The 18,532-nt window shown below is 48.2% G+C and overlaps 1 protein-coding gene and 1 long non-coding RNA gene across 2 annotated transcripts in view; one reads left to right on the top strand and one right to left on the bottom strand.

Moving 5' to 3' along the window:
• MEGF11 (multiple EGF like domains 11) overlaps nt 1-9,235 on the top strand; it is a 325,951-nt gene extending 316,716 nt beyond the window's left edge. The window contains exons 20-24 of the mRNA XM_046654139.1: nt 1,426-1,662; nt 3,222-3,340; nt 5,751-5,817; nt 6,444-6,545; nt 9,055-9,235. Of these exons, the coding sequence (XP_046510095.1) occupies nt 1,426-1,662; nt 3,222-3,340; nt 5,751-5,817; nt 6,444-6,545; nt 9,055-9,152 (623 nt within the window). The 3' untranslated portion in view covers nt 9,153-9,235. The remainder of the gene's footprint in view (nt 1-1,425; nt 1,663-3,221; nt 3,341-5,750; nt 5,818-6,443; nt 6,546-9,054) is intronic.
• Nucleotides 140-16,936, bottom strand: LOC124235748 (uncharacterized). Its single transcript, XR_006887560.1, has 4 exons — nt 16,026-16,936; nt 15,832-15,920; nt 3,850-4,011; nt 140-262 (listed from the first exon to the last, which is right to left on the bottom strand). It is a non-coding gene; the product is annotated as an uncharacterized LOC124235748 (long non-coding RNA).
• Nucleotides 16,937-18,532: the final 1,596 nt, after the last annotated feature.

The following is an 18,532-nucleotide window of genomic DNA, read 5'->3' as shown; positions in this document are numbered from 1 at the left end:
TTTCCTTTATGCACGTTTGGGGGCAGAGTGGGAGTTGGGTGGGCTACAGAGGTCGAGGCTCCAGGCGCTGGAGAGGCAGATGGAGCAGGCAGCCTCTCGGTCACGGCTTCCCCATGCTCATCTTGGCAAGCTTCCTGTGAGCCAAGCGAGGGTAAGCACAAGCTAGTGCTGTGGAGAGACCACCGGACAGAAGATCTGCCAAATCCTGGTTCTGCCATTCCCTGCTAGGTATCCTTGGGCAGGTCATTTCCTTTTGCTGGGCCTGTTAATCCACATGCAAAGTGGAAAGAGAAGATTAATCCTTGTCTTCCACCACATCACAAGGTTGTGCTGAGGGCCAAGGACCCCAAAGGGGCTCAACCTTGGCCCCAGCTCTACAGTCAGACAACACCCCATAGTGCAGTTCTGAGAACCAAGTTGACATAATGTGAGTAAAGGACTCAGCACACTGCCCGGCACATAAGTGAGACCTTGATAAAGGGTTTTGTATGCATAAAAACCCTTTGTAAAGTGCTGCACACATGTGTAAGGTATTATATTGGTGGTGGTTGTAGGAGATGGAGGATCAGTGTGTGCTCTCAATTATCCATATTACAGAAAAGGGGCCAAAAGACATTTCCATTGCATTCTGATGATATGTCATTGAGCAGGATCATGCAGCACATTTACCTCCCTGGTGATGTTGGCTGGCTCTGTTCAGCCCACTGCTCACAGCCCAGGAGGGGCCTAGAAGCTGCCAGACCAGCAGGATGTCCCCCTGGGCTGAGCATCAGCTCGGAGGGGGTTGGCTCACACATATATCATCGAGAGGAGTTTTGTGGGCAGTAATTCTGGGCACACTGGCACAGTGCTCACAGCTTTCCTTGCCATATGGTGCTCACAGTCTCCTGGGGAGGGTGGGATTACTGTCCCCAGATTACAAATGAGCAAACTGAGGACTGAGTTACACAGCTGGTAAGAGAGACAGAGGCTGAGTCCAGTCTTTTTCAGACACTTTGAGAGACCTGACTACCAATTACTGGTTGTGTGATCTTGGGCAAGTTACCTAAACTTTTGGTGACTCAGTTTCTTCATCTGTGAAAGGGAAATAATTACATAATTCCTATTTCACAGGGCTGCTGGGAAGATCAAACGAGTTAATATCTGTATTGCATTTTTAGAATAGGGTAAAATACTCAATGAACATTCGTTATCATTTTGTTTCCCATCCACGATTGCATTTGTTCTGGTCATGACTCCGGGACTCCGTCCCCTTCAGGCAGTTGAAGAAACAGGCACAGTGAGGGTTGGGATCACACAGGGATTGAAGGATAGGGCCAAAACCAGAACCCAGGCTCCTAATGATAGAGGCTTCTAGGCCCCGGGCCGAGGAGATCTGAAGAGAAGCAGGCCTGCCCCAGGCTCAGGCCTTCCCTCCACCTGCAGCTGCCCTTATGATGGAGGAGCTGAATCCCTACACCAAGATCAGCCCAGCGCTGGGTGCAGAGCGGCACTCGGTGGGTGCTGTCACAGGCATCGTCCTCCTGTTGTTCCTCATTGTGGTGCTTCTGGGCCTGTTCGCCTGGCGCCGCAGGCGGCAGAAAGAGAAGGGCCGTGACCTGGCTCCCCGAGTCTCCTACACACCTGCCATGAGGATGACCAGCACCGACTACTCCCTCTCAGGTAAGGGCTCTGCCCCCAGCATCCCCCTTCTCCCCCTCCACACACACACAACACAGGCAGAGCCACACAGTATCCTTGGGGACAGCCGGGGCTATTGTTGAAGGTGGGTGGTCATGCAGAGTTGGTAACCGGGGCTGGATGCTCAAGACTCCGCTAGAGAGACAGTGGGGGTGGGGAGCAGAAGCCTACTTGGGAAAGGTAGATGGGCTTCCACAGGGGTGTTGTTTCCTGGGCCCCCAGCTCTGGGTGCCTAGGATTAGGAGCGTCCTCCACTTCCCCACAGCTTCCCAGCCTTCTCACCAGGCGTCGGCCATAGGAGCACTCACACTAAGCAGAACTGTCCTAAACTCGCCAGGGGAACCTTTCCCCAGCCTGATGCCTGTGCCACCTCAGGAAACTGGCCTTGAAGCCCAGTGTCCAGGCCCCGTTCCATTATTGCTTCCTTCATGAAGGCCTCAGAGCAACCCTCCCTCCCACTTCCCAGATTAGAAGAGCCCTATAGGTACAGTGGAAGGGGATGGTACTTGACTTGGGGGAGTCTGAAAGTTTGGGCAATGTCCCTCTGGCCCAGCCTGCTGGAACCCAGTCTGTCAGAAATGTGCTAACAACTCCTGTGGGCATTCTATCTGTAAGTCTGACTGCAGTGGGGTAGGGCTGTTGGGCTGGATCTTTCCTCTCCCTTGAACCCTGGACTGCTGCCTTAGGAATAAGAAAGGCTTTTTGCTTCATATTTAAACACAAGAGGCCAAAATGCTCTGAAACTGCCCATAGCCCTGGGCCACAAGAGGCTGGGTCTGTCTGAGCACCAGGATGACAGCTCTCTCCAGCTGGCTCCATAGCTCATGGCTGACCTGCAGCCTCCTGCTCCTTGTGCTTAAAAACCGAGATCATGTCAGCCCACTCCCAACTAAGTGTTGCCTACTGTGTGCCCAGCTCCATGCTGAGTGCTACAAGATAGACAGAGGTGGCCCAGGGGCAGACCCCGCCTTCAGAGTTCCTGGCCCGCATGCCCTGCTGGGTTTCAGCCAAAGATATCTGCTGATGAAATCTCAAGTCCACAGAGAAGATTTGGGGATTTTCTTCTATGACTATAATGAGCAAGCTGGGCCATGTTTTTCCATGTCATTCCACTGGAATTCCCCCAACTTTGTGGAGAACAAATCCTAGAATCCACAGGAGGGCAGGACTGGGGCCAAGAGGTGTGGGGTTCGCTTTATAGCCTCACTACTGGGATCTGCCCCTGAGGGGAGGCAAAGGAGAGTCAGCACAGGGACATCTGAGGCTGTCAAAGCCAACACTCCTCATCCATGCTCCAGCTGCTGGTGCCACCCTCCACACTGGCAACCTGTATCCTGAGGGAGGGCCACCGAGAGGGAAGGGCAAAGCAGGCTCTGCAGATTTCTGTGGGGGCTGTGGATGCCAGGAAGCTTGGGGGATGGGGGACTTGGCTGTCCCTCTGCAGAGCACTCTCAAGGCTGCCCAGCCCAAACGTTAGTATTGGGGAGTCTCATGCCAGGAGCAGGAGTTTGATGGTATGTGGCACCTTGTTCTCTTCCCAGATTTATCTCAAAGTAGCAGCCATGCCCAGTGCTTTTCCAATTCCAGCTACCACGCACTGGCGTGCGGGGGGCCTGCCACCAGCCAGGCCAGCACTCTGGACAGGAACAGCCCCACCAAGGTACCGGGCCCCTGACTCCCCAGCCCCCATCCACTGTCCTCCCATTCAGCCCTCACCTCTGCCCAAGAAGGAACTGCACCCCCCCACCTGGAGGGTGCGTGTGGAACCAACTACCAATGCATTAAATGCAGCCCTGTGATCCATGGGACGTGTAAACACTTGGTAAACCAGGTAACTGGGAGCCAGCAGATTACATTGAGCCAACAAATGCTGGTAACCAACCTCAGCATCACTTAATATAACATATACCCCCACACCCTGTGTGTAACCAACTGGTACCAAGTCATAATCCCGTGTATCCTTGTCACACATAATCATGCACACCATGTAGCCACTTTTGCCATGTTATTAACATGTAATCAAAACACTACACCACCTACCACCAAGCACTGCAGTACGTTGCCAACACCATGAGTGCAACCAGCGTATTATAGAGTAACCACTATTAACTTAGGTAACCACCTGATATCTTTGTATCTGGACATACCACGTCATCAATACATACTCACAAGTATCTGTTACAATCAGAACCAACGGGGCCGGCCCGGGGTTCACCGGTTCGGATCCTGGGTGCAGACATGGCACCGCTTGGCAAAAGCAATGCTGTGGTAGGCGTCCCACATATAAAGTAGAGGAAGATGGGCACGGATGTTAGCTCAGGGCCAGTCTTCCTAAACAAAAAGAGGAGGATTGGCAGTAGTTAGCTCAGGGCTAATCTTCCTCAAAAAAAAAACAAAAACAAAAAAACCCCAGAACCAACACAAGGGACATGGAACCCACACATCATCCATAGCCAGGGTTCTTGTTGATAGTGAGTCCTGTGAGCCTTCCTTCACAGCATAACCCTGGCTAATGGCAAGATGTCCTCTTACAGGCCCTTGGGCAAGGTTGTCTCAGAACACATGTGTAGAGTGCCAGGACCCATACTGGGCAGAGTGAGAGGTTCAGAAATGAAGAACAGCCTCAAGGACCACAAGGTCTGACAAGTTCATGCTGCACACCTCCTGACACCTACCTAAGTATGTGCGCGTGCATGCATGCACACACACACACAATATAGCAGGACCATTAGGGATGTAATATCCATCCTGAGTGAGGAACATGGATAGGAGCAGTTTTCATCCTCCAGGCCTCTGCCCTAGAGCTCTGGTAATCCTTTCTCCATCTGCCCCATGGACAATGTCCACCAGCCCACAGACCTGGTGGCAGCGTAGCCCGAACCCCCTAACAATAATAACACACTATACAGCCCCAAGGGCAACCACTGTTGTTTCATATATATGAAACATAGCCCCCCTGATTGTTCTCTTCAGGGGCTTTCAGCCTCAGATTTCCTATGAAACGGGAGTGCTGCATACAGGATGCCTTGAGGCCCATATGCAAAGTCTGTGCCCATCAGCCCCGTAGACAGCACCCCTGTAGCTTTAGCCACTCTTTCTGTATATCTCCTCAGTTCAGACCCTTATTCCCATCTTCAGCTTTAGGCTTGTCTGAGGAGCTGGAGGCTGAGGGAAAGGATCTTCCCAGTAGGCCCTTGATTAACTAGAACCACATTATCAAGGCTGCAGCAGGTTAGAGGCAAAGGATGACAAGGAGAGGCAAAGGCCCCCTGTGGCCATGTCATTCTTGGTCTCACCCTCTTTCGTTAAGGGTCAGAGTTACTGCAGAGCTGCCCACTTGGTCACCCTCTGGCTCACTTAACCCAAGGACCCCTCAGCCTGGGAGATAGGGCATGTGTAGCAGAGGCAAGCAGCTGTGATGACATGGAAAGGACATGGGTCTGAATGCTGAGACCTGAGTTCTAGACCCAGCTTTGCCACTGAAGGCCCACAGGCAGGACTCAGGTCCCTAGCTGTGAAATGAGGACAACCATCCTTGCCTCTTATGAAGGCTGTGAGAATGCAGGAGGATAGATAGGGACACCCTATCCTGAAGCTTCCCCTTGGTCACACGAAAGTAAGATTCACACTCAGCTCAGGCCAGGTGGCAGAGGTGACAGTGATGTTGCAGACAGCCTCAGCACCTCCCTCCGTACTGGAGATGGCTGTGCAGCTGAGACACAACCAGAGCCCCCTCTCCTGGAGCTTAGCCCCACCAGCTGACCTGTTTTCCCTGTCAGGGCCAGCTTGGCTCAGGCCACTTCTTGGCTCTCAGGAGGCTCTGCCCCAGGGGCCTGGGAACCCTACAACTTCAGTCAGACAGCTTAGACAGGGGTATGTTTTGCTCCCACTGGCCTCAGCCACCCCATGGTGGCCTGTCCTGAACACCTAGCTGTCCCTTTCCCTCAACAACCTAGGACCTAAGTGAGTCAGGATCGTCACAGGGGTGGGAGAACAAGGCAAAGTGAAGGCTGGGCAGGGGCACCTCGGTATTAGGTGGTATTAACTGGCTCTCCTAACTCTCCAAACAGCTCAGTAACAAGTCCCTTGACAGAGACACAGCAGGCTGGACCCCCTACAGCTATGTGAACGTGTTAGGTCAGTAGTGGTTTGAGTCTGGTTCCCTGCCATCATGTCCCACCCTGTTCTCCTTCCACGTTGAGAGGGGCCCTGTCCCAGCTCCAAACAAGAGGGTTAGTAGATGAATCCTGAGCATGGTTTCCCACAGGGAGAAGGGGTCTGGGGAGGAAGCCCAAGTCCCATTTCAGCTCTCATAAGCAAATGAGGCCCAGGACCCCCTTTATTCCTATAGAGACGATAGGGAGAGGATGGCTATGACTCAGGGACCACAAGGGAGACAGCTAGGGGCCGATGTGGGGATTGCAGAAAGAGGCAAAAGATGTACTCACCATCTGGGAATGGGATCCCTGCCTGACCCAGGCCCTACCAAGGTGCCCCTTTCAAGGGTTCCTCCTCTCTGCCCCAATGCCTTGTGGGCACCAGTTCCTATAGGAGTGGGGGTGGGGGTGGGGAATGAGGGGAAGCAGGGCGGGTGGCCTCAGCTCTAGCAAATCCCCCTGGCCCTGCTGGCCCCAAACCCCTTTGGACACTATAGAGAGGCCCTAATTCCTTCCAGCCTGTCCCACCCTGACCCTCATGTCCTCCTCCCCTGCCGTACCAGGGCCCTGGGAATAATGGCTCCTCCCTGTCATTCCTCTCACTAGACTCCCATTTCCAGATCAGTGCCCTGGAGGCCAGATACCCGCCCGAGGACTTCTACATTGAACTTAGACACCTCAGCCGCCCCGCTGAGCCACACTCACCAGGTTAGACCCCCAGCCCTACCCTCAATCCCCCAGGTCCCTGAGGCTCTCATACCAATCCAGACCCAGCACCTGCCCTACACCCGATTCCTGCCCCTTGACCACCCCCACTGGCCTCAGAACTGTCCCCATTGAGTCCCCTCCCTCCTGACATGAGTAGTCTACAAGCCCAATCCCTTATCTAAAGAAAGAAACCGGTCTGCATCCCCCATCACCCCTTCTGCTCCCATCATAGTCAGTGGATGTGAACAAACTATGACTGGTATTAGGTGAAGGGGAACAAGATAACTGCACTCTGTGCGGGCCACAAAATACAACCCCAAACGATTGAGAGATGACTTGGGGATGGTGACAGCTTTGGGGTTCTCTGGGCCCTGTGGGTGTGGATGACAGAGAGTTGGCTCTTTGGCCAAAAAGCCCAGTGTCCCCCAGACCCACCAGTGGCAGGCAAGCTCTCTCAGATCATAGGGTAGGGTTGTTGAGCAGGGCTCTGGAGAGGTTGGGGCAAGATGTGTCACCAACATCCTCTGTGCTCATGTATTAGACTCAAACCTGGTGGCTTGGGAAAGATGCAAAAAGGAGACTTGCAAAGTCAGCCCTGCCATGGGAGGATATGAGTAGGAGTTACAGAGGTAGGAGTGAGGAGTGCCCACAGGAGTGAGAGCAATGAATGAACAGAGAATGTGGCCTCCCTACAAAGTGGCCCCTCTAAGGCAGGGCCTTAGCACACTGGACAACCTGGGCCTGAGTTTCTCAAGTTCAAGGGAAATGTAGGTCCCTGGGTCCAGCAGCACTAAGAAAAACAAAGGTTCTGAATTCATCTGCTGGCTGAGCAGGCATGGGCTGCAAAGACCCTAAGCCTGTACCCAAGAGGCTATGCTCTTGGCTATGGGTCCCCTGGGCAGTGTCTAGGACATTCAATAACCTCACCAAATACAACCACACACACATACACTACCACCACCCTGTATCTCGTTCCACATGGGATCATCTCTGGGCTCAGTCCAGATTTCTCCCTACTTTGAGATCTCACTCTTCAACCAGTGTAGCCAGGGCCACCACATGCTGTCCTTTTTTGCTCACACTCAGGCAGGCTGGTGGCCAATGGGAGAGAATACTTGGGGAGATCTGGGCTCTAGTTGCAACTCAACTTCTCACTTGCGTGGTCTCAGGCAAGTCACTCCCTCTCTTTGGGCCTTGTTTTCTGTTATATAAAATGGGAAAAAGTTAACAGCCCAGGCTCCCTCCCTCAGGAAGGGCAAAGGAAGCCGTTGTCTGGTATAAAGTGCTGAACTGATGCCAGAGACACAGATTGTTGAAGTCATGTTTCTGAAGGGCACAGATACCGATAGGAGAATAGCGAACTTGAGACCTGATTCTGCCCTGTCACTCAGTACTGTGGGGAAGGCAGGCGGACAGGAGTAGACTCCTGCAGATTCAACTTGGGAACTCTATGTGGAGAAGGTACGGGAGGCATCTAAATAGCAATGGGCTGCTCTTCGGTGTCAGAAACTGGGGAGAGTCAAGTGGAGCAAAACTGTATTTTAGTACACACTCCTGCATGCCTTGCCCAGTGTTGTGTCCTCAGTTAAAAGCTGGGGAAAAAAAAGAATGACTTTGACTCTGAGCCAGAGTCATTACTGTCTCAACCTAAAAATGTCAGACAATTTCTTTTCTGGGATCCCCAGCAGCAAAGAGCCTGAGCTTGTTCCCTGAAGCTTTATGTCCTGCCTATGGCTGGGGCTCAGGACTGTGCACTGTGGCAGCCTAGCATAAACTATGACAGCCAAAAGGGAGAACAATTCTTGGGATTGAAAAACACTGGTAATACTTTTCAAAGACAACTCTCAATTATGTGCAAATGGTCCACCCAAAAGAATGGGTAACGGAGAGAGCTGACTGTAGATGGGAGTGACTGTACATCTTGTCAAGATGACTAATCAAGAACCTCACCACCTGTCCACTCCCTCTCTGGGTCCCCTCAGTCAAGCTTCAGATCCAGGAGCAAAGAGGCAGACCCAGAGCTGAGAGGTGAGAAACGGTCTTCAAGCCCATTCCAAAATCCAACAGAACTAGGATTTGGAATGTTACCCATCCTTCCCCCAGGCTAAGAAGTGCTTCGGATTCATTCCTTATCCTATACTTTTGGAGCCTGGAACTTCACCTACAATGACTGCGGATGGCATAAGAACCGACTTTGATCACCTCCTGGAAGGCATTCCCCTCAAACATTCCCCTCAGAGTGAAGGTTAAAGAGGAGGAGTGCTGAATATGCCAGGGGGTGCTGTAGCTCACTGTTAATGCGTATGAGCCTTTTAAGAATTCCTGTGTGGTCAAAATGATTTAGAGTAGATTAAACCCAGAATAATTTTCTAGCACTAAAAGACTATTATCAGGGTAGGGGAGAAAGAAAAAAAAACCAAGCAAAAAAAACCCCAAAGCAACAACACATGCAGTCTAAGTAACCTTACTCACCCGCATATCTGTCTTTCCTTATACTATTTTTATGCAGGTGCTTGTGGAATGGATAGACGTCAAAACACATACATTATGGACAAAGGCTTCAAAGGTAGAGTATCCAATCCTGCCGTCCCATTAGAAAGGGCTTAGCAAGATAAAGAGTGCAGATCTGAAATGGCCAGGAATTCTACCAGAGAGGAACTGCGCATCTCTTCCCCCACCCCCCAAAAAGCTAACAGACCACAGGACCTGGGGCTGCTGCCCAGGAGGAGCAATCATAATAATAATGAATTCATCTTTCAATTTCAGTTGCACCTGCTCAGCAAACACTTGTGGGTTTTTTATAGATGCCAACTAAATGTCTTCAGAAATGTAGAACGTCATTATCCAACCAATTAGTATGAGTTAAATTGATTATAAAATCCGAAATAAAGTCAATCTACCTGCCCCAGAGGCCTATTGTTGTTGCGCTGGCGACGAATGTCACCCTGCACGTGCTGGCTTTCTGGGGCACAAGGACTGAAAATGACACCAGTGTTAACAGTGTACAGCACTCCTCCCTCAACAGATCTCTGCCCCCGAGAGCAGGGAAGCCAGGACTAATCCCTAACATACGGGAACTGCAAGTCCTCCTCCTTCTAGGAGGACTACAGGTGAAGCCAAAGATGAAAGGCCAGGTCTCGCCCCTGGGCTTAGGCCCTAGGTTTAAATGACAGTCAAACAGGCAGCTTTGGAACTATATCACTTATTAACTGTGACCTCTCCAAGGCCCACCTTCTTGATCGGCAAGGTTGTCCTATTGTCTACCACCTGTCCTGTTATCTAACAAGGTTATCATGAGTATCCAATAAAATCACAGATGGGAAGTGTTTTTGCATATTGTAAAGGGTTGTACTAATGTAACAGGGCTGTCCTTTTGTCTCTGAGGTCTATTTAAGTCTCAGCCAAACTGAAAAAGATACGACAGCAAAGGTCCCAAAGGATATCCTAAATCTAGCAGTGCACCAGAATCACCTGGAAACCTTGCTAAAAATACAGATGTTCACACCCCATCTACTCACGCCTCTGCTGTAGATCTAGAGTTGGGCCCTGGAATCTACATTTGTGATGAGTACCCTGATGCATTTGTGATGAGTACCCTGATGCATTTGTGCTGAGTACCTCAGGGTATCCTTATGCAGCTTATCACCAACTAACACTTAGAAACCACTGGTCTAGACTAACCCAGATTTCTCAGATTACTGTTCTGGTCCTTCAGACTTAACCTTAGATAATACCTAAGACACAACCATTTCCTAACCAAGGAGAGCTAGCCTTTAGTGGGGCGGCAAACAGAAGTAAAGTGAGCTAGAGGTGGGTTGTGGTGGTGAGTATTGTGTTCTGAGCAAGAGAGCAGGAAGGGCAAGTCTCCGCTAGTGTGTGTGAGGATGTACAGTGCCCAAGAGGACGATCTGAGGACAGGAGGTCAGCCCGAGGCTCCTGGCCAGCCAAAGGACACTATTCCCTTGGGAGTATCATTCTGGCAATTTTCTGAGTTTTGACTTAAACCATCCAAATAAAGGCAAGCATCATTACGGTAGGTGAGGCTAAAAACAGAAAAGACAGCTCTACTGTTTTGTCACTGTGATTTGGGACCTCAGTTTCTTTCTCAAAGAGGCATGGGGATCGGGCAGAAAGATTTCTAAGGGCCTTTCCAGGTGAGAATGTGCATGACTCAAGTGTGAATAAGCTCAGACAGGCCCAGACAGCTCAGTAAGTGAGCATACAACTTTCCTATGCACTTTGTTGTCCTACAGCTGCCCACTGTGATTAGGGGAGCTACTTTCAGACTTGCAACCATAAATGTAAAACAAACCTAAGGAGAACAATGTCTCTGCCTCAGCGTCATTCATTCCTGTTTTGTGGGATCATATATCTGAGCCTCTGAGTGCGGGGAAGGCCTTAGCAGGCTAGCAGCCAGATTTAGTTTCACCACTCTGGATGTAATCATCCTCTAGAGAGAAAAGAAGACCGTATAGGCAAATATACCGCAGGTGTCGGGAACCAGCACATCAGAACAAGAGAATTCAAAATGAGGAAAACAGAACGTCACAGTTCAGAACTCTACAGAAATACTTATCAAAGACATGGAATAAACCCCACTAACTGACTGAACTCCCAAATAAACATTCAATAAACGAGTTTGTACCAGGAATGAAATTATTTCCTAAAACTACTGGGCCAAACCAAATCAGAACTGCTAAGAGTAAAGAATCGAAGTGTTCTTCGAACTCAATGGGAAAGAGCCCTGGCCTGGGGGTTAAAGGATTTGGGTCCTAGTCCTAGTTCTTGCTATGTGACACCAACTAGGTCATAGAGTTGTTTGCTGCATCTTAGTTTCTTCCCCTACTAGAAGGATGGGGTTGTAGTAGCACCATCTCCAAGGCCCCTTCCAGCTCAGACATTCTAAAAGTCATCAATTCGGCCAATGCTCCCTTTCCCGTTACTTACTGAAGACCTCCATTCACTGTCATCCTGGAGGTTGCATGAGACCAGTCACACTGCTGTGCTAATCTCATTAACTTTTTTCTAAACACTTTTCATCTCCCCTTCCCCTTCTCCCCCTCAGCACAAGGATTCTGCAAAAAAACTGCCTCATGTTCAATTCCTTGTCTGTCAAGCTTTTCAAAGTCCTCTAAAGAAATCCTCCCCACTGCTTTCCATCATCTTTATGATCCTAAAATCCTGGATCCCACTGTTGCTGCCATTTTCCCCACCTGTATGTTCCTTGGTAACCTAACTGCCACATCTCTCCTTGCAGTCAGCTTGGGTTCCAAGGCAGTTAGGACCCCACTGACATCCTGAAAACTTTTTTCAGCTGGTGTGGTTCTCCTTCTGACCCTGAGATCTCCACTCTTCTCCCTATATCCGTGTCTCTCAATCAGAAGGATGCTAACTAGGGCCAGAAAGAGAAAAGGCAGTGTGGCCTTCTAATAGTAGTAGGCTAAGATGCAAGAGATGGATGTTTAGTGCCTAGGTTTTCCCCAACAGTGAAATACTGGCCTTAACTAGATGTTAATATGAATCTAAAAGCCTGGGTAAGTTCAGATCTCACTCACAAGGTGGCCTTGGAGAGTCATTTCCCCTCTCTGGATTTGCTGCTTCCTTTATCAAATGAAGATGTTTAGCTCACTTCAGAGGCCCCTTCTGCCTCTAATAGTAAATGACTGTTTGTGATTTTGGGGAGGTAGGAACTAGATGAGAGCAAATGCCAGGGCATTATAGGGCTAAGCCTTTAGTACTGATACTAATTATAGGCCTTGGAGGAGTGACACCTACAGCTTCGGTAGCCTACGTTGAAGCTTCCCCTTTCTTTGCAAAATGCCCTGAAGTGTAAGGACTGGCGTGGGGGTGGGGCTGCAAAAGGATGAGGAAGTGTCTTAGAGAAGCTAGTTATTCTTCCCCTTACCCCGCCCTCCCTCAGGCCGGGCAGGTAGATGACTCAACTGGAGAAAAGAGGAGCTTCCTTAAGTAGGGTTTTCCAGCACGCCTTGCCCTTCCCCAACCTCCAGTTCCCAGAAATAGAATCCAGATTATTCCATAATTCAACAGTCTCCCCTCACCATCTACACACACACACACATACACACTTCTCCATCCTTTATCTTTACCTCTGGCCCTTTTATGGAAGATAGAGCTTCTCCCAGAGACTAATCCCCTCCCCCTCCCCCAACTTCTCTTTTGTCCATTTAGGTGCATCCCCTGCTGCAGAGCAGCCAATTTATTCCCCAAACCTTGAAAGCAGCCCTGACTTTTCTGGTGGAAATCAGAAGGGGGGCACTCTTGGCTGACTGAGGCTCTTTTAGGCATGGAGCTGGAGCTTCAAGGCTCTCCCACTGCCATAACTGAATCAGTCATGGGACATCCACAGAAAGCTTAGAGCTTGGCCTTTCTCTCAGCAGGGTTTGGCCTCATAGATGAAGGGTTTTCCTTGTTAAGGGTAAGGTGAAGCTGTTGCAGACATAATGTGCATTTAGAGACACAGAACAGGAGCACAGGTAACAAGATGTAAGGGGAAAACACCTTGACTGGGAATCAGAGAAGACGGGCGTTGAGTCCTAACTGCTTATAACATTAGGCAAACTTTGAACTTCAGCTTCCTCATTTCTAAAGTAGTAACAATAGTCCTTCCTGCCCAGCCCCCTTCACAGATGTTACAAGTTTCAGATGACCTAACCTGAGTGAAGACTGGCTGAACGTGCCACACAAAGTGAGCTATTGCTATTCCTCAAGTTTTAGAAAACATGCAGCTGAGGCAGCTGCCAATCAAAGTAAAAGGATGTGTCTGGGTGGGAAGGAGGAGAGAGGTGTGAGGACTTTCCACTCAGGAGACAGTCCTTCTTTAAGCAATACTAGTCGTCAGCTTCCAAACAAGCAGCTCTGAGTCATACTGGCGAGTTCCGAGAACCCAAAGTGGGACCAATGGGCCATGCTAGGGTTCCTGGACTTTCCTCCGCTCCCTTGTAATGAGAAACAAAGTACTCGGTAGAGGCATGTATGCGGCTTGGGGCAGGTCATGGTCCAGGACCCACAGCCACCTTTTCCCATGTGAGCCTCACCAGCAGCTGGGCCAACCCAGCATCCCTTTAATCCTTGCTGGGGCTGGCTGGGACTGTTCACTGTCTAGCAAGAATGTTCTCTCCTTCTCTCTAGGCTTCTATGCTAGAAAGAGGCCACAATCTAAGATGGGACCAAGACCAACATCCCCCTCCACTTGTGGGCTACGTTGTGATAGAAAATGCCCTGAGCCTGGTTCTAAAGCTTGCTCTGCTACTGATGAGCAGTGTAACTCTGAGAAAGCCACTTCCCCACTCTAAGCCTCAATTTCCTCCTAAGTGAAAAAGGGCAGCAGGGGTGGGGGGGGGGGGACAATAATTTTTGCTCTACCTACACCACAGGGTGTTGTGAACACTTGAAGGAGCTAATGGATCGATGTACTTTTGTACAAGTTTGAGGAAATGTTACCTGCTAAAACAAACATCAAAAACCCTACACTGGGGCCAACCCAGTGGCACACTGGTTAAGTGTGCATGTTCCACTTCGGCAGCCCGGGGTTCGCCGGTCTAGATCCTGGGTGCAGATATGGCACCACTTGGCAGGCCATGCTGCGGAAGGCGTCCCGCATATAAAGCAGAGGAAGATTGGCATGGATGTGGGCTCAGGGCCAGTTTTCCTCAGCCAAAAGAGGAGGACTGGCAGCAGTTAGCTCAGGGCTAATCTTCCTCAAAAAAAAAAAAAAAAAAAACCCTACACTAACAGAAAAGCAACCCCACCCAACAGTTACCTGTTATGGGAGAAAAGAGTACTTGTGGTGGCACACATCTCAACTACTTCAGCCATGTGGAGTGTTCTGCTCTCAGTGGACCAAGGTACATCTAGTCACCCCTTGAGTTACATCATCGCTTTCACTTTTTTACATTTCCATCAATCTCCCAAGTTGGAGGGAGAAAGGATAGACAGACAAACAGCAGCCAAAAGTAGAATTCATGGTGGTTCTAGTGAAAGATCATCCAAGAATTTTGCCATCTGCTACCACTAATAGAAACTCAGAGGCCACTTAGATCACTTTTGCCTACCTAGCCCAGTGCTTGTTTCCAGAGCCCCTGGCTAGCAAAGGCTCACAGATGGATGACAGGCAGAGCTGCCAGATTACAGAGTCTACTGCTTTTTGCAGGCAAGTCCTGCCTCATTTGGGAAAATCTACAGGAAGCAGTGATCTTCTCCAAAAGGGGAATGGCACAGAGGTTGAAGGAAGGGCTCCCCTTTCCTCCCATGTCTCCCAGTCACAAAGAGAACTTTCTTCCTCCAGTGGAACTAGTTACCTTGCTTCATATTTGCAAACTAATTTGCATCCTTTTGTACCCTAACATACCCTGAAGTCTTGGGGATGATGCACCTGAAAGGCAATAGGAGAAGAAGAATGCGTTCTCCTAGTATCAGAGAAGGGTCCTGCTAAAACAGGTTTCAGTTAGCATTCATGAGAGCTGGGTAAGTGACTCCAGAGACACACTGCAGACTTGCTAGAAAACAGGAACTTTCCAAAGGCCAGCTTGAGACCAAGGTGCTTTTTACACCTTTACTACACTTCAGTCTGCCTCACCTCTGATCACGAGCTTCTGGAGAGCAGGGATGCCACCAGAGTTTGCTGCCTAAAGGTTACCATACTGCCGACACCTGTGCCAAAACACACAGACACACCTACTTCTTCAGAACCTAAGCTTCTTAGTCATCAAGAAGAATGATATCACAGAAAACACACAGGCCAAGGAGTCACAAGGCATGGATTTAAGTCTTGGCACTGGCATTTATGAGCTGTGTGACCTTAGCCAAGTTACTTCATTTCTCTGGGCCTCCATCCTATAAAATGTAACCAACTATCCTTGCAGGATTTTGTAAAAATTAAATAACAGATGTGAAAGCATATTATAAATATGTTGAATTAATCCCTTTCTAATGCTATACCTGACTACTAAAAACAAAAATGTTCCTCTCTCTCCAAAAACATAAGTTTCTTTAGAAAAAGAACTCTGCCTACCAAGGAAAAGACTCTTCAACATATTTAATAAGTAAATCTTAGATTATCATAGGCTTTTACAGTTCCAGGATCCTGAAGACACATGAATTCAAGTGCAGTCTGCTTCTGGTACTTAAATCTTATGTCCTTGCTTGTCCTAAGAAATCTCTCTTGCCTTGCAGATTACATGAAAGAATCCGTGTGCAGTTCTAGCACTTGCTCCTTGAATAGCAGTGAAAACCCTTACGCCACAATTAAGGACCCACCCATCCTCACCTGCAAACTTCCAGAAAGCAGCTATGTAGAAATGAAGTCGCCTGTGCACAGGGGGTCTCCGTACACAGATGTGCCATCCTTGTCGACATCTAATAAAAATATATATGAAGTTGGTAGGTGTCTCAAATAAGTAACTTAGTGAAATCAGGGCAACAGTGCAGCATCTGAAGTAAAAACAAGCCCTCTCCACTCACCCTGTCTTGAAAACACACCCTTCTTTGGTTGCTTTTTAAGGAATCCAAGGTGAACTGTCTTTTCCACAACTGCCCTCCTCTCTCATGCAGGAAATCAAATTCTTGTGCCAACTCTGCTTTAAAAAAACACCAGGACTAGTATGAAGCAGAAGTACTCGGGGTGGGGAGTGGGTACACACACATACACTTCAACTGACTGTTGATACAAATTCCAGTTTAAAAAAGAAAACAATCAGACAGATATTTGCAAGTTTCTAAATCACCCTCTTCTACCTTCTCCTAGTTTAACCTGTCCCTGGGCTCAATGATAAGATCTCTACCTCGAGGAGATTTTAAATCTCTTGATTTTGACCAGAGCTTGGGATTCTGACAGCACACTCCCTCAGGTTTTCCATCTTTTTAGCAAGCCTCAGTCCTAACCCTCATGTTTACCACAGATTTATAAATCCTTGGCTTCTCTCCCCACCCAGTTAAATAGAACTCTTCCCCACAACAAGGCAACCAAAGCTAATCTGTTCTCTGAACTCATTTTTCACTATATTCCTTAGAACCCACAGTCAGTGTGGTCCAAGAAGGCCGCGGTCATAACTCCAGCTATATCCAGAATCCATACGACCTACCTAAGAACAGCCATATTCCTGGTCATTATGACCTCCTCCCAGTAAGACAGAGCCCTGCCAATGGGCCCTCCCAGGACAAGCAGACTTAGGAGGGATAAGCCTCTCTCTTGCAATGTGCTCTGCTGAATATTCTCTGACTCTGAAAGAAGACAATCCCTTGACTTGAAATAATGGTACAGACTGACTCCAGCTGCGTGTTAGTTGTTATTCACCTGGAACTAAAGAAGAGCTTCCAACGGGACTGGGGTAATTGTAATTGCTCAAAAGGTCTGTTCACAAAGGCAAAGCCTATCACGCACCCACCCCCAACCCCAAATGTCCCGGATTATATGATCTTTTAAAACATTTAAGATACAACTATTGATCAACATCAGCTAAATATATATACTTATATATTTAATTACTTGAATCGATGCTTTAGAAAGCATGCAGAACAGGTTTTCCAACCTTCCTAGGGGGAAAAGGGGACTGGGGAGGGGACAGGATTACTTTAAAGCACCTGGAATGTATATGTACTTTTGATTGCTGTTACCATCAACATCTGTTTGATTACCTAAGATAATTAGTACATAGATTCAAACTGTGCTAATATCAGTCCTAAAGTACTCATACATATATGTCTGGTCCATCAAATTACAACAGCCAAGATTACAGAGTTTAATGTATAGTCTAATGCTGACAACTTCAATTTTTTAAAATAAGACTTTAATAAATACAAATTAACTTTCCCTCTTCTGCCCCTGCTGGTAGGAGGAGAAAAAAAAGTTTCCAAAGCATAACAGCCTCTTTCAGTCTATGACAATAATTTCCAGGGGCCGGCCCCATGGCTGAGTGGTTAGGTTCACGCGCTCCACTTCGGCAGCCCAGGGTTTCACCAGTTCAGATCCTGGGCGTGGACATGGCACCACTCATCAGGCCATGCTGAGGCAGTATCCCACATGCCACAACTAGAAGGACCCACAACTAAAATATACAACTATGTGCTGGGGGGATTTGGGGAGAAAAAGCAATTCAAAAAAAAAAAGATTGACAATGCTTGTTAGTTCAGGTGCCAATCTTTAAAAAATAATAATAATAATAATTTCTAGGCCAGCTTTACCAAATCTTGCCCATTAAAAGTTCAAGAATATTGCAAGTCAGCCCTGGCCTTGTCACATTTCCTTAGTCCATCCAACACTTGAGTCATATGTGAAACAGAACTCTGAGATGATGCTTTTAAGCAAGCAGTCACAGACTGATAAGAATTAAGTATCTCTAAAAATGGCTATTTGGTTCCCCAAATTTACTTGGTTGGCATTCCTTGACTTAGAAGAGTACTTTCTTTCAAACACTTCTTCATAAATCTTGAGCTTGCCATAATGGTACCGAAAAGTCTAGAGGAAGCTAGACAAAAGTGGGCATACCAAGTTTAAGTTGCTTACGTACACTATGCTTTTTGATGGCACTAAGTGAAATGATGAAGAATGGACTGTAATCAGTTGCTATAACATGATGTAAAAACTTTATAGTAAACAGCATATAAGGCTATGAAAATACTTCTACCTTCTACTTTAAAGCCATCACCTACTTAGACAGCCAAAAATGTATTACAATAAGCTAATACTCTAGATCCCAGTATTCAGATGTGTCTATACTTTCCACTACTAATGAACATAAGTAAACACAGGCTCAGATGAGTCAAAATGGAGCCACCCCCAAGCCCTAAAGAGGACCTCATCACAAGAATTAAAGACCAAGTGGGTAAACAGAGGAAACTAATGGCCACCCTATACCGCTCCATTCTCTGGTACAGTCCACTCAATAAAAATACTTCCGAAAAGGTATAGAGAAGAGAAACTAAATGACTGCAAAGCTGGAACAGCTGTTACAACAAGTGTGGGAGTTCTG

This window comes from Equus quagga, chromosome 2 (assembly GCF_021613505.1).
Source record: "Equus quagga isolate Etosha38 chromosome 2, UCLA_HA_Equagga_1.0, whole genome shotgun sequence".
Lineage (NCBI taxonomy): Eukaryota > Metazoa > Chordata > Mammalia > Perissodactyla > Equidae > Equus > Equus quagga.
The sequence above is the reverse complement of the archived record's forward strand: the minus strand, read 5'-3'. Positions and strand labels throughout refer to the sequence as shown.